General features: G+C 33.8%; 1 protein-coding gene across 2 annotated transcripts; it reads left to right on the top strand.

Annotated features, from left to right (window-relative positions):
- The first annotated feature begins 1,716 nt into the window (after positions 1-1,716).
- Positions 1,717-16,247, top strand: LOC117117799 (F-box protein At1g78280-like). Of its 2 annotated transcripts, none has more exons than XM_033262263.1 (9): positions 1,717-1,850; positions 2,715-3,113; positions 6,218-6,326; positions 6,795-6,944; positions 8,688-8,793; positions 9,377-9,518; positions 12,763-12,945; positions 13,928-14,015; positions 15,810-16,247. In XM_033262263.1, exons 2-9 carry the CDS (start codon positions 2,722-2,724, stop codon positions 15,906-15,908), a joined length of 1,269 nt encoding a protein of 422 aa, XP_033118154.1. In that variant the 5' UTR covers positions 1,717-1,850; positions 2,715-2,721; the 3' UTR covers positions 15,909-16,247. The 2 variants fall into 2 exon arrangements, with proteins under 2 accessions (XP_033118154.1, XP_033118155.1); XM_033262264.1 differs by lacking the exon at positions 1,717-1,850 and adding an exon at positions 1,947-2,210.
- Positions 16,248-16,621: the final 374 nt, after the last annotated feature.

The raw sequence follows: 16,621 nt of genomic DNA on the forward strand, positions 1-16,621 counted from the left end.
GGACTCATTGGGGAATAGAAACGAATCAAGTGACTTTAATAGCCGCCAATGGATAACAAATATTATCTTTTTAAGCCATTCCGTTGATATGAGATCGAGAAATTTACGTGTTTAACAATTTAGGCATAAAAAACGAGATAAAGCAATGAAGATCTACCTGAACTATTTTCTTCCAACTGAGCAGTGTCGTATGTAAGTATTGTAAGGAGGCAGTAGTGGTGCAAGCATGGGGTCAGGGGACCCCTGTCGTTGGACGCCTTGACGAATTAATAATAATAGTGGTAATATTAAATTGCCTATCCAAAATAACGTTATTTTGATTGCCAATTCCTAATATTGGTCTAAAAGCACAATTAATTTTAGGACATACTACAGTAAGCCATAAAAACTCTTCCCTTGAACCCCACCTTGTATATTCCATTGGCGGATCTTCTTGGGGGGAAACAATTCTAGACCTACCGGTACCTTTTTAGTACCCGTGGGCTGAATTTTTTTTTGTTAGAATGAAGTCGGGAAAGCTCATTTCCTTATTCTGGTTTTTATGTACAGCGCCTTGAGAGCGTATGGAACTACTCGCTTTTTTATGTAAACCTATATGCACACAGGCCTATTTACTGTAATTAGGAATAGGAATGAGAAAAAAAATACCTGACTGTTTTCAAGAGAGGGGAAAACCTTGAATATACTGAAGAACCAAGTCATTAAAAGACACCTCAGAAGTTGTGGAAGCTCATTTCTCGCCATCTAGGAATCAAGTATTCCCGGTAGGACCCCGAACTCCCCCCCCCCCCCCCCCTTTCATCGATTCATGGGAAAAAAGAATATGTATGCAACTACTCAATCTTATTTATTTGTTCATGTATGTATACCAGTACACACATAATAGTAATTTACTGTATTTGTATTTGTAAAGTAAAAGACACTTCAGAAGTCGGTAAAGCTCATTTCCTGCCATCTAGGAATGACAATTTTCCCAGGGGAGGACCCTAGACCGATTTCTTGGTGTTTTTTTGGCAACATTTGACCCCCCTCCTGAACTCAGATCCGCCCCAGTTTTTAATCTGGAGCCGTGACTGAGGCTATAATCGGTCCTAATTATTTCGGCACCCATGTTGGCAAATTTCTGCCACACAGGTGCCTGGTGCTGGAAGCCGCGACGGTTGAAGCGGTGTCTTGATGATGAGAGAGATTAGTATTTTAGGCATGCAAAATAATATGATTTTTTTTATAGCAGCTAATATGTTAGTGGAAGTTTATGAAGTTCTTTTTCTTTATTGCTTTCAACATACTTTACAAAAATCATAACAACATAATATAGTATAATGCAATATTACAATAAAAATAGTCTCATCTTTCTAGTAAAAAAAAAAATAGCATTACAAAATCCATAGCCAATACAATATAATAATATAAAAATAAATGAAATTAAAATAAAATTACAAACAGAAAGAATCATCTTTCTAATGTAAAAATTAATTTACCAGGTTCATTAGCAGTACTTTCTCTAAAGACTTTTTTTTTCTTCTTTTGTACAGAAAGGGGGGAAGAAACATAATATTTCATATATATATATATATATATATATATATATATATATATATATAAATCATATAAATCATCAAAGGTACATATACACAATGTCTGCATCCCCTGTATCTGCCGCAGCCTCTACGTATCATCCAGGGGAAACGCAACCCTGGATGGATCGTCGTGGAATAAAATGTCCTATTGAGGGCGTGCTTTGAAAAAAACTATCCTCGCATATAAACATCAATTCAATGATCGTTCGAATGATCGATGTTTGTGCGGTTCCCGTCAGAAGTCTGTTTATACATACAGGAAAAATTTATGTGAGTAAATACCTTAAACATTTTTTAGAAATATACAGGAGGAGTTATTAATTTAATACTTCCTCTTTGTAATTAAGAATAAATCTATCGGAGATGAACACTCGTGACCAGACCATGTATGTTCGAGAACCTTGTCGGTTGTATCTTATCTCTTATCAACAACAGTGTAGTCGAGAGATCGTATCTGCGATGTGTTTCTATCTATGGAAAGGCCTACAACTGTGACATCTGTGTATGCTGCACGCACTTGTAATGAAGGTCTGTCCAACCATGGAGGAAATAAACAAAGTTGAAACTTAAAAATTAATATTATATTTGTTTGTCAGTTTGCTTTATTATGAGGTAATCAAGTAAAATAAGGTAGGCCTACTATTATTATATTATTATTGTAATTACCTGATTTAGAATAATTATTATTTATTATTATTATTATTATTATTATTATTATTATTATTATGTTACTATTAAAAACCTACCTTATGGAAAACTTAGATAATGGCGAAATTAGAGAACAATTTAAAAAAACGGCATTAAGGGGAAAATAACATGACGTTAGGGAAAATAACACAAAAGTTATTCCCCTTAAGTCTGACTTAGCGCATATTATTAATTATTATTATTATTATTATTATTATTATTATTATTATTATTATTCTTATTATTACTACTATTTTACTTGATATGCCCATATTTGGGTACTGTATAATAAATATGAGCACATTACACAAATTTTTCACATAAAATAAAATAGTATAGATAGAGCTTCACAGTAATTTACTATATGGTGAAGTGGAAAATCTTTTTCTTTATTCATCTCATATTTTGAATTGAAAATGAATGTTTAAATGTATTATTTTCTTACAGTTAAAAAATGTCAAAGCATAGTAAAAAAAGAAAAATTGTCTCAAAGAGTGAAGCACAAAGAAAGAAATATGATTCACAGGAAGGCGTAGCGAATGGAAGGTTTCCAAATGGACAGCACAAGGAAGAAGAGGACAACTCAGTCACAAGTCCGAGTAAACGGTCACTAACACATATTTACCTTGCTTGTATCACTTTTATTGTCATCACCTTCTTTCTGTCGCTCATTGCTTTTCACAATTTACTAAATGTAGAAAATGTAGAGTTTGATGACGCTTACATGTTCAATATTGAACAAGATGAAGTCTTAAAGCGGTATAAGCAAATAGAGAGAATGGATAAAATTCATCGGAGAGCTAACCTTGGCTTACAAGAATTCAAAGCGGTGTATGATGGCAAATGGTAGGTTGTCAACTTCCATTTTAAAAATCATGTTATCTTTTTAACAAATAAATATTTAATAAGATAATGTAAAAGAATGGATGAATAAAAAAAAACCAAAATTATCATAAATAATTTATTCTATAATATTTTTAGCAGATTCTTCAGTTAGATGAGAGAAATATTGATATCTTATAATTTACCTTTTATTGTAAATTGTTGCTATTGTTATTGTATTGATTGTTATGTAAAACTGAAACAGACTGCTATCATATCAGGATTAATCCAATAATCGGATTGGTGCTGGGAGATATGTTTTTGTTCATCGTACTAAAGTTAAGTGTCAAATGATCTTTCACACTTCCATTTAAAATGGCAGCTGTATTGCTGGAAACCATAAATTTTGAATATTTATTTTTATGACTGTTTTATTTATTGTTAAATTTTGCATTTCATTCAGTGTGTCCCCATACAATACCATAGGCCTATTGTTATATAAAAACTTCAATATTATATGATGATCCTGAAATGAAAGCCAAGTAAAAAAATATATTAGTTTCCCATCCCTAAAGCACTTCCTTATTTTGCTACTGCCTCAACTTTTTAATAACTATAAATGATACATAATAAAGTCATATAAATTACTGAATAAAAAAAGTAATTAATAGATTAAAAATTTAAAGAAGGTGAGGTCTGATCAGTACGGGAAACAGAGGAAAAAAATTATACAAAAATATAAAAGATCAAAGTATTATAACAATAATAATTTAGGAGATGTAGTAAATGAATAAATTAATTTATATAACTTTTTAGAAACGTAGTGCAAGTAGAACCAGCAAATTTTATTCAATTACTGATGTTATTCCAAATATGAGGATTTCAAGCAAGAGCACAACATAGTACGCTTACAAAATGCAGTCAGTGCTCTGGCTTTTGTCACAAATTGACTACTGTAATTCACTCTTTAGAAAAAATGGCAAAAGTCTGGTTAGTTCTTTCAGGGAGCAGTCATGTTTGAGCCCCACAGCTTTTTCGATCAAGAAGCTCCATTGGTTGCCAGTCATTTAGCAGAATTCACCATTTATGAATGTATAGCTGGATTTTATCCACCCCGCTGAGCTTATCATAATATTCAAGCATATACCGTTACTACAATATATTGTCATCTTCCTACATTATAATAATGTACTACATCATAAAAGAGAATTAGGAAGTTTTTCATTTCCTTGTTACGCTGCAAAGCTCTGGAATGAACTTTCACCTGAACTTAATGGTATTTCCATTCCAAAATTTGCAAATTGACTACTGTAATTCACTCTTTAGAAAAAATGGCAAAAGTCTCAGTGGTTACAGTAGTTCTTTCAGGGGGCAGTCATGTGCGAGCCCCACAGCTTCTTCGATCAAGAAGCTCTATTGGTTGCCAGTCATTTAGCAGAATTCACCATTCATGAATGTATAGCTGGATTTTATCCACCCAGCTGAGCTTATAATATTCAAGCATATACTGTTACTACAATACTGTATATTGTCATCTTCCTACATTATAATAATGTACTACATCATAAAAGAGAATTAGGAAGTTTTTCATTTCCTTGTTACGCTGCAAAGCTCTGGAATGATCTTTCACCTGAACTTAATGGTATTTCCATTCCAAAATCCGTTTAAACAATCACTTAATCACTTTGCATTTACCATAACCTGCTCTACTTTCAAAAATCCTTGGTGTACTGTTGTGCTGTACATGTTGTGATTTGTATTGTAGGCATTTATATGAGGCATGTTGTGGAAAAATGGCCAAGTTGAAGCAAAATTTGAAATTCAAGTTATTGGTATTTTCAGATACCTGAGTATAATCTTCCTTTTTTTGCTACAGCCGTAACTTTTTAATAACTATAAATGATACATAATAAATTCATATAAATAACTGAATAAAAAAGTAATTAATAGATTAAAAATTTAAAGAAGGTGAGGTCTGATCAGTAGGGGAAACTACTAAGTTGAAGCAAAATTGGAAATTCAAGTTATTGGTATTTTCAGATACCTGAGTATAATCTTTAAAATGAGGGGTCATTCATTGAAATTGGACATTTCAAGCCCAAGTTATTAGAGCGTGAATGTACAGCACTCTTAGAGTCAAGATAAACATGATTTGAGTAACTGCCTTCTAAAGTTATTTGTACATACATTGTTAACTATCAAAATAACGTTAAATAATGATTTGTTGACCATTTCCAGAACTACAGTAATACTTTGGGACATAATTAATAAGACATTAAACTGTTGATCTATAGTAAAAAATAAATTTGAATTTTTAGTAAATTTTTTGAGCTCCAATATTTTATAGCTCATTTACTCAGTACCGGCCTGTGCGACAACTTAACCATTTCGCCACGACGTGCCTCATATAATATTATGCTTTTCAGAATTTTGTTGGAGATACAGTGATATCAACCACTTACGGAGACTTGGCTTATGCTTCGACACCAAAAGGAAGCATAATATAAATGCACAGTAGCAGGCACTTTTAATAATGTTTTTATTAAAACATTAAAAATTATATCTTTGACTCTGACTTAATTACAGTGCATTACATTGTATGTCTGAATTCATTTTAAGAGTGTTTCTAAATGTTACCACTGATAATTAGGAATATATATTAATTATTCATCTTGCCAAAGATTATATGAATGTTAATTAACGCTTGAGATATTAGACTGTGTGTGTTCATAATTTAAATTGATTATCTGTAACTTGCCCTTAATATCAAAGAAGAAAAAACCATGAACAAAATTTCAAAGCACAAAATAATTCCATAAACTGCATATGGTAATGTTATAAAATTTGTATTTCCCTCTCTCCCCCCCCCCCTCCATTTTTCCCCCACTTACATACAAAATTGTATAAGAAGAAGAGTATTTTGTGTCAACAAAACCTAAAATATAACATTAAAAAAAATGTTATATTTTTTTACATTCTTGATTTAGTATTCATAATTCATGTATTCATAATCATATAATATTATTAAAAATTATTATTAAAGGAATATATCAAAAGCACTACAAAAGACTACATTATAGTGTAATAAAATATAAATTTGTGCTTACGTTTTCTTTCTTATAATTTAGGCCTGTACTTATAACAGATGTTATGCAAGAGTGGCCTGCATCTAACTGGACAAAGGAGTTTTTTGTGAATGTTTACGGCGAAGAGAGGATAACAATGAAGGCTGTTCGAGTGAGCATGCTTAGTTTAATTATTCATTTTGAAATTAGTATTATATTGGCATTGAATTTCATGTAGAAACACAGTTGATGATTTAGTGGGGCCTTGTTCTTTACATGTTTTGGTTATGCAAGCTAATATACTTTTAATAAAACATTAGATGATAATTCTTAACCTGCTTCCCCTTCCATTTTTTCCTTCCTGGTAATTTTCCCATCTGTATGAAGCTGTTAGTTAATGCTCTATGAGATTTGAACCTGATCAGAGAATAACAGTGTGGCTTTGGTTTCTCAACCTTGAAGACAGTGGTTCAAATCCCTTACGGTGCATTTTTCTTGCGTCCTGTTAGACCTTATGTTAATGCAATGGCCAGGGGTAATAATAACATTGTCGGCACCTTGTTCTTCTTGGTAAAAAGTGCAATATAACTATATTATATATTGTTGACAGTGATGGATGCTGTTTCACATTTGTCTGCAGGGAACATTAAAATCGGCTGAGTCCTTCGCATTACCATTGAAGCTGTTCCTAAGCCACGTCCATGAGGGCCAACCAAATACCTGGACGTACTTAGAAGATGAAATCTTTCTTGAGCAAAGACCGCAGCTCAAGAAAGATTTGATTAAGCCAGTAAGTACCATCCAGTATTTTTACTTTCGAGCTTTTTACACTGTATGCTGAATACTATTTAGGTACCATTCATACAGGTACCTTGCTTTGCGTACAATAATGATTAGAACAGCTGAATTTTTTCCTTGAACATTCAACCATAGACTTCAGTTGGAGGCCCTTAAAAAAGGTAAAGGTAGGAGAATAACCCATTTTGCAGTGTCAGTGTGCTGAATTGCGTATGGGCTTTGGTCTGTGATTACCTAGTCGGCGTAAAGAGGTGCTTATAGTAGCTGCATGTTCACAACCTTCCACAACGACGGGCTGAAATGAACCATAGCATTGGAATAATCCCCTACTCTTCCGAAAGATGCAATGGATTCTTTAAAGTGCGCACAAACCAGCTGTGTACACTAGACCATTATTTTAAGCCCTTATCCGAGAAGACTTGCTTCTACTGACCAGAGATTTGGCAAGGAGCAGCTGGAACTAGCGCTGTAGTTAATGCCGTCCTTTGGATCGAAACCAGTTGGTGCTACATACACTTGTAATTGCTCAAAAGAAAACTCTACTCAAACATGCTGCTGGCTATGTTGGCATCATCATCATCATCGTCATATACAGTAACATGGAAAAAATCTTGAAATTTGAAGAAATTTTAAGTCACTAAAAGACATCAGAATGCAGGAAATTGCACATTCCAAAAACAAATTTGGGAGGAGATACAGACCCCATTCATAAAAAAATAACTCTAACTTTGCACCTTTTTCCCCACCCCTTCCTAAAAAAATCTTAATCCCCAATCCTTAATGTTCTAACAGGTTACTTCATACAGCTTGTGTGTCTGCCTGCCTTTTTAAAATAATATACTAAGAATTGCAAGACTAAATAATTCAAGTGCTCCATATTGTACCACAAGCAAACAAGCATAATAAAAATCTTGATGTAATTTCAAACAATAGTACTTCAGCTCATCAAGATCATAATAATTGCTCTGGCTCAATTTGTAATTCATATTATACCATCGCCAGACAGTCTTTTATTCCAAACTCTATTTCCTTTCCTTCTAGTACACCAGCTAATGAAAACATATTGTACGGTGCATTCAGTGCAGCATATGTTCAAAGTAGTCCACTTATTAAATTAATGTAATAAAATTTTTAATAAGCACATAAAAACTTATTAAAGTCATATAGTTAGAATATAGACATTACTTCCCTGCACACTTTGAATGTGCATGCTGTTATATTACACATATTTTATTACATATTGTTTTTTTGATATTCCTCAATATCTAGCAACTTGTGTATAGTATAATAATAATGGTCGACTTATATACTGTGCATATTGTAGGAACCTCTAAGCACTTCACATTATTACACCCAGTCCTTGGAACAAGCTCATATAGAACCCATACTCAGTTTGCTGGGGGGAATTCCATAAGGTTTCAGCTGTAACATTTTGTGTTTTTTGAACCTACCAGGTACCCACTTGTACTCCTGGGTGGAAAGAGACAACCGTAGGTAAAGTGCCTTGTACAGTAGGTTCAAACACAAAATGCATTAATTTCCAGCTGCAACATCATGGAATTCTAACAGGGAGCTAAGTTATTGTGTTCCATATGTGGTTGATTCAATGACCAGGGATAATAATGTGAAAGGATTGCCACTTTTTATACCTGTATGATAGGGAAAGCTTACAATCCTTGATCGTGTGCCAAGATTCTAATTCTCCAAAATATATTTAAATGATCTGCTTTGTCAGGTATACTTAGAAGAAGATTTGTTCCAAAATTTTCCATCAGAAATCCGGCCATGGAATGCCATGCTTCTCTGGGGAACTCGTTACTCAAGGTCATCCCTCCACATTGGTGAGAAAATTTTTTTTTAAATTAATTAATTAATTTATTTATTTATATATATTTATTTATTTATTATTTATATTATATATTTATTTATATATTATATTTATTTATTTATTATTTATATTATATATTTATTTATTTATTTGATTTATTTATATTTTATTTCTTTTTTTTTATTTATGTTTATATTTTCCTTTTTTTTAAAATATTTTTTTGATGATTAATTTTACACTTTAATTCAGTTTGCTTTTTGGTTTTTATTTATCTTGATATCCTTCCCTTTATCACATTTTGCTATCTGTATCTTTCTTTTAATTGTTTGTATGTTTTTACTGAGAGAAATAAATAAATGAAAAGAAATAGAGCCCGTAGCTTTGTGGTTAAGATGCACTCCTTCAAAATCCCTGAATCATGGGTTCAATTTTTTTTTTACCCTAGGATTTTTTTACTTCTAAAACCTCATAAAGGAGACTTAGTTAACAGAGTATCACATATTCTTTTCTGCTTGTTTCTGTTTCCATTGTAATAAAAATGCTGAATAAAATATGAAGTATCTGCTACTATATAATTCTTTAAATATTTTTTATAGATCCTTACAACTGGACTGGCACAAATGCTGTCTTCAAAGGACTTAAGAAATGGAAGCTTTATCCTCCTGGACAAGACCAGTATTTGTATGTTTACCCAGATCAACTCTCAGGGTTTCCACTCAGTTGTTACAAGTACAATAGGTATTTATTAACTTTTCAATTAAAAATATGAAATGATAATAAACAAACATAGAGTTTTTCTTAGTAATGGTTCTTCTCTTCAACTAAGATAAGCAAATCTACAATAAAGGATGTATAGTAATAATAAATGTGTCTGAACTCACATGACAAGAAACCAGTATGTACCAGAAACCACATCTCTCTTTAAAATTTTAGTTCACTTGTGTCAGACATGTATCTTATAAATCAAATTGTAAACCAAAAACCCTTGAAAGGTTTAAAGGATGAAGACATCCAGTTAACATCTCATGCATAGGTCTAAGATTTATTATATATATTGTATTCCTACCATCCAGCAATCATTACATTATGGTGGGTCATCTACAATTATCAATTCCATTTACACAAAATTTGATTCAATCAAAGTATTTATGATAAACATATAATATAATATCTATCACTCTTTATAAAGCAGTGGAAATGGTTTGGTTTCCCAATTGCGAGGTTGGGGTTTCAATCCTTTGCTATGCATTTTGCAGTGATAATAATAGTAATGTGTTAATGTTGGTCAGAAGTCATAATATGACAAGAAACCACAGTATGTTCATGCTTTTAAATTTTAGTTCAGTTGGGTCAGACATGTATCTTATAAATCAAATTGTAAACCAAAAATGCTTGAAAGGTTTAGATGATAGAAACATCCAGTTAACCTCTCATGCATAGGTCTAAGATTTATTGTATCGATAATATTGTATTACATTCTTACCATCCAGCCGTCATTACATCATGGTGGGTCATCTACAATTTTCAGTTCCATTTACACAGAATTTGATTCAATCAAAGTATTTATGATCAACATATGTGGCAGAGACAAGCCAAACCAGTCACTCGTCGCAAATCCTGTTTCAGAGAAAATGGCCAAAACATGCTAAAATGTCAATTTTTTAAAAATCTATTTTATTGCACTAAACTAAACCTTTATATATCTACACACCATCCTATGCTGTTATTTTCCCCATTTCAATGTTAAAACAACACTTTTTGAGGATTTAAAGATAGTTTCTACATGAGAAATGCCTGAAATCATAAACTTTGACGGCTGATTTCTCATATATTGTTCTTTAAACAGCTGTGTTGTTAAATGCTTGTAACTTCATAAGGAAATGTCTGATTTGAATGATTTTTTACCATTTTATAGCTATTATTTTATTCTCTAACACTGCATTAATAATTCAAAATCGATTTTTGCGACGAGCGACTGGTTTGGCTTGTCTTTGCCACATATAATATCTATTATTCTTTATGAACCAGTGGAAATGGTTTGGTTTCCCAATTGGAAGGTTGGGGTTTCAATCCTTTGCTGTGCATTTTGCAGTGGTGTATCCAGTAGTTTGCCACTAAATTTAGCACTATTCACTTACCTGTTCTGAATATCTTGTACCCCCCCCCCCCCCTTTAAAAAATTCCGGATCCACCCGTTTTGCTTGTTGTCCTTAAGCAAGGCACTTTATGTACATTTGCCCCACCCCCTCGTCAGACAGGCCTGGACCCCCTTTCGTCTGACGAACGACTAGGTCGTTGAATCAAAAAGCTAAAAGACATTATTTGCCTATCCAGATAACGTTATTTTTATTGCCAATCCCTAATATTGTGGTCTCAAAGCACATTTTGGACCATATTAAGCCACAAAAACTCTCCCCATGAACCCTATCAAACGATTTTTTTTATTCCAGGCCATCGAACGAGGCTTTGTCTGCCCTTTGGTTCGGACTCCTCCGTTGGACCCCTCGTCAGCAAATTTCTGCCGCCCCCGCTGACCATAAATAGTCATTAATAGAAATCAAATAAATAATCTACCATAATAATATCCATTTTAATTATTATTAACAGCTCCCCCCACCAGGGGCGGATCCAGAAATGTCCAAAAGGGGGGGGGCCGGAAGGGGGGGCCGAAAGTTGGGCCGATTGAGACAACACTGTCGTAGGGGGTCCGGGGGCATGCACCCGCGAAATTTTTGTGTTCTAGACGCCCGAACATAACATTTGAGGCATTCTTGGCCATCATTTTTTCCTTTTTCTCTCTTTTTTTTTCTTTTTTTTTCTTTTTTTACCTCTAAAAAGGGGGGGGCCCGGGGCCGGGCCGGCCCCCCTAAATCCGCCCCTGCCCACCCTGCTGGTGTCACCCCTGAGGCGCAAACCGGAATCGTTAACGACAGATGTGGCATTGTCCAACTTTATTGCTCCATAGTAAAATCAGACTCCTCCTTACACCAAAATAAGAGAAGCAAAAAGCATTGCATTCCTGATGGTATACCTGTCAAAGGGGACAACAAATGTGCCTCTTCAAAGACTTCTCGTTCACACTGCACTGAGAATTATCAAAGAACATAAAACGACCATTATCGATACTTTTACAACATAGGCCTGATATGATAGAGGATGGAATTAATATATCATGACATTGGTGTAAACCTAATGTCATGCAAACACATTTTACATTTAAAAAAATGTAAAATTAGGTTGTCCGGTGTCATTATGAATTTTGACTTCGAAAAAAAAAAAAAATATATTCGCTGTATTAAGATTAACAATAGAAGTTTTAATGTTGGCTTATGCCTAAAACACTTTTGGTCCCGTCCAATCAGAAAAATGTATTTTGATGACGTCATGGAAAATGCAAAATGTTCCTACAGAAGTTCTTTTGTCCCACACCTCCTTAAACATTTCAAAAAATCATTATAATATGAACTTGTTTTGGTATTGCAATGAAAACTGACATCGTCCAATCAGAAAACAGTACAAAAATGCCATCATATAGATTTTAAATGCTTTTATTGAATTCTACGGGTATGCAAACCTCTAGATAAATCTTATATTCGCTTAGATTAGCTTCTGTAATGAGTAATTCATTTTAGCACACTTATATTTCAGTCTGGCCCACTGTGCGGAGTAACCCCCTATTTGTATCGAAAGATGTATTAGGTCCTAGTGCAAATGAGCCAAATTGTGTTCACTGGGCCTACAGTTTACAGTCCTTATCCGAGAAGACGTATTCCACCAACAGACCCATAGGCAAGCGAACCAGCACTGATGTTATGGATGTACATTGCAGCACACCTGCCTTAACCATCTGACCATTCGACTTGCCTATTGATAATTTATTATAGTTTAACCTTCAATTTTTTAACCATTATTTACCATCTCATGTATTTTCCTTTGATATTTTTGTTATTTAATTCTGTACAATTTGCTTTGATTTGTTTAGCCCTGTTGATGCTTTCAATCCCGACCTGAAGACATACCCAATGTTCCGGCATGCAAAAGCGATAGAGTTCGATCAGAAGCCTGGCGAGCTTCTCATCATTCCGACTGGCTGGTTCCATCAAGCTTACAATGATGATGAAACCATGGCAGTCAGTAGCCAGGTTATGAATTCAGGAAACTATGAGTAATGTATTGTTTGATTTTTTTTCATACAAAACTTTTAGTTTTGTGTGGCAAAGTGCCACTATGTTATTTACAACATAGTTATAGTATTTTATCATAACTTTGTTTATTAAAGAAACACTTTTGATTTAAAATTGGCCTATAGGAAACCCCTTCCCATGAACCTGGTTACAGGCCTGTTAAATGGTGGCTTCATGTTAGGTATATTTTTGGTTCATTTAATGACTTGGTTACATATTGTGTCTTTGGCAATGCACTTTGTCCACATTTGTCTCTCTACTCAGGAATATAAATGGGTACTTGTACTGTGGTATTGATTGCATTACAGTATTCTTATAAGCTGAGTGCACCTGCGCAACTGGGTATACTCCCCAGGGAGCAAAGAAGGTTGCACTGTGCACTGGTTTGCCAATGTATGTAATCCAATGACCAGGATTGCGGGCATATGATAAAATAGTATTAATTTTTGTGCACTGAGTACACATGCACGACTAGGTATACTCCCCAGGGAGCAGAGATTTCTGGTTTCAACTGGCAGTAAAAACTGAATTGCGAGACGTTTACAATATAATAAAAATGCTAGATTAAATTGTTTTCTTTAAAAATATAAAAAAATAAATTGCAAAAAACCCAACACCACAGAATTTAAAACAGAGAAGAGATGGTTGCACTTTGTATGTAATCCAGTGACCAGGGGTTGTAGCGACCTCTTGCCTTTGGTCAGTATTGGCTTGGAATTTGCGGCATATAATAAAATAGTATTAGTATATTTATGAGGGAAAATTTATTTCCCTTATGAGAGCATCACACTCTACCCTACTGTCATTTTTGTTTAAAAATTTAATATTGAATGTGGATCTTCATATTGTGCTGTCAAATTTATATTCTGTTTTTGACTGTATCGTTGTGTTGCTGATGGCAATAAATTCATATTTGTATATACATAATATATTATTATAATAATTAATAATTTGTTTTTGTAGGATTGTAATTGAAGAGATTTTGAAAGCTAATGAAGTTCTAAAAGATAAACTACCACAGACTTTTTATGACATGACACCTGTACAAAAGGTTTGTTAAGTTTTCTTAATTTGAGTTACTATATTTAAAATACTTTATTGTACAGATACCATGAAAATCTAATTTGTAGGTATAAAACATAGATTAGATTATATTCTATGTCTACCAATTAGGCATCATCCACTAAAAAAAAATTGCAAGATTGCAAAATATATTCCAGGGGGATGGGATCAACAGTATATATGTACTACTTAATGAAAATACAAAATGATGTTCTCAACATCATTTATTATGGTGGTATGGGATGGGGGTATCACAGGAAGAGTATGTATAGTACACTAGAAAATAATGAAAATAATGGATGATCTCTATTTATTGGTATTCCCTCTTTATACATACCATATTAACAGTTTTCCAATAAAGGCCCCGCTTTGAATAAACATCTCCCCTCCCCCTCCCCCATCCTCCCTCTAGAGCCTCATTTGGAATAAATGCATCCCTCAAATAAGTGTCCCTCTAAATCACAGTAAACAAATCTAATGGAAGCAACATCATTCTCAACACCTTCTATTAATGTTCTGCTCCAGTAGAATTACATTTTTTCAAACACATTATCACAGTAATTATGTTTTGGAGTTCCACATTTACAGTGAAATTAAGGGGCGTTTATTTGTGTATTATATGTATCCATTTAAATAAACTTGAATGTTAACTTAAGCAAGTAAAATACAGACTGCTATGGGAATTTCTTCCTTCTACATTGCTATATACGCAATGGTTGCAGTGCCACAAATCAGGCTCTCAGAGTCCTCGGTTTGAACCCCTTGCTGTGCATTTTGCCTGTGTCATTGAACAAGGTGAACCTACAGTTGTCTTTCTCCACCAGTATAAGTAGGGGTGGCGCCAGCGATTTGGCCCCAAGGACTCATGGTTGCCTTTCATATTTTTTAAATGTTGTTTTTACATCTCACATTTTTTGATATTCTCTTGCAATTCAATGTATCTTATATTAATAATGGTCTTATACATAGCACCTTTTCCTCACAGTTACTGACAAAGTAAATAAACATATTTTATAAGTTTGTTTTGAGGATGAGCACAGCCCCTGAATAAGGCTTGTTACTAGGCTTTGGTAAACATATAAATGTTGAAGGAAATGTAATTGGGCCTAGAATTACAAATGTTTCAAGCCTAATATGGGTGTTCAAGAGCCAATATAATGATTAATTCATTCAATGGTTGAATTACATATTCAAAAAATTTAGTTATATTTTGATCTAATTCTCTACAAAATTTAAATGAATGTCAAACCTTATCAGACGTCCCTATCTGTAATCTGTTTACAAAATACACATGACAGTGTGAAGATTCCCAAAATCCTGGTGTAGTGTGCTGTTTCATCTTGATTTAGGCCTATACTTATCACCAAATTGTGTGGTTTGTTGCTTAATATTTGCTTTTAAAAAGTTGTGATTCACTTGTTATAATAAAATACCATGTTTACGACTGTTAGCCTCACTGCTTTGAAATAGAATGATGGTGTGATATTTTGTATTTATTATTTTTCGGTTGGAAGGCTTTTTTATTTTAGCAAATGATGCCAGCAAATCGGGTTTTAAGATAACATGGCTGTTAATCTGACATAAACTTGTTTTATACTTTTACTGTATATACTTTTCTAGAGTCGGCATTTGTTTTTTCTTTATTTCTGATGATAATTAAAAGTAATTAACATTAATTGCCAACCTTCATGCTGGTATATAAATGACTATAACATCAACTTTTATTATTTATTATTATGAATATAAAAAAATACTGGCATTATATTGTGTAATCTGTCCATAGGTGAATACCTTGATGAGATTGATGCCAAAGGACATATTAGACAGAGGCCGTGAAGTCAATGCTGAAGCCTTGAATGAAATCCACAAAGGAACAAGATAAACACTCCTGCAGACAACCCTGGGTGATGGAACCATCCATTTACTATATTCAGTTTGCAGAAATTTAATCAGCTGTTATTTGCAACCCTAGAGCCAGTGGTGTATCTAGTGCACATGCCCTCCCTATAAAAGCTTGCACCCCTACCTCCACCCCCACCAATTTCCTACCCCACTGAAAAATTTTAAGCAAAAAAAATGATATTATAGTTGTTAAAAAAAAAAACCTCATATCAGTTTTTTTTCCCAGCTAGCATCCCTCACTTTATCATCGATCCCCTCCCGCTTCACCTTTACTTTCTCATCAGCCCCCCCCCCCCCCCCCCCCCACCCCCCCCCCCCCCCTTCTTTCAATACCCCTAGATATGCCACTGCCTAGAGCCACTCCTCATATTTTTGTCGCACCCGGATAAATGTATAGAACCAGCTACCTCCCTTCTGGTGATCATAGATAGAGTTAGCCCTCTCTTATCAATTTGCCTTTGGTAGAACCAAGCCGCCCTCTGCACCCCAATAGTTGCCATGCCAACCAAGGATAGAGAACTGTGTTGTAGTATAGGCAACTTTTATAAATTACCATTGATAAAGACATTATTAAATCGTTCACTGAAATTGTTTCTTTTTATTATTGTAGGAGATGACACTCACTTTAAAATATTAAATAATTTGTATATAGTATAATGTTATATTTTGTCATTTTGCAATATGGTAAAATTG

The sequence above is a fragment of the Anneissia japonica genome, unplaced genomic scaffold, assembly GCF_011630105.1.
Source record: "Anneissia japonica isolate Jap-2015-1 unplaced genomic scaffold, ASM1163010v1 scaffold234_len1672027_cov178, whole genome shotgun sequence".
Taxonomy (NCBI): Eukaryota; Metazoa; Echinodermata; class Crinoidea; order Comatulida; family Comatulidae; genus Anneissia; species Anneissia japonica.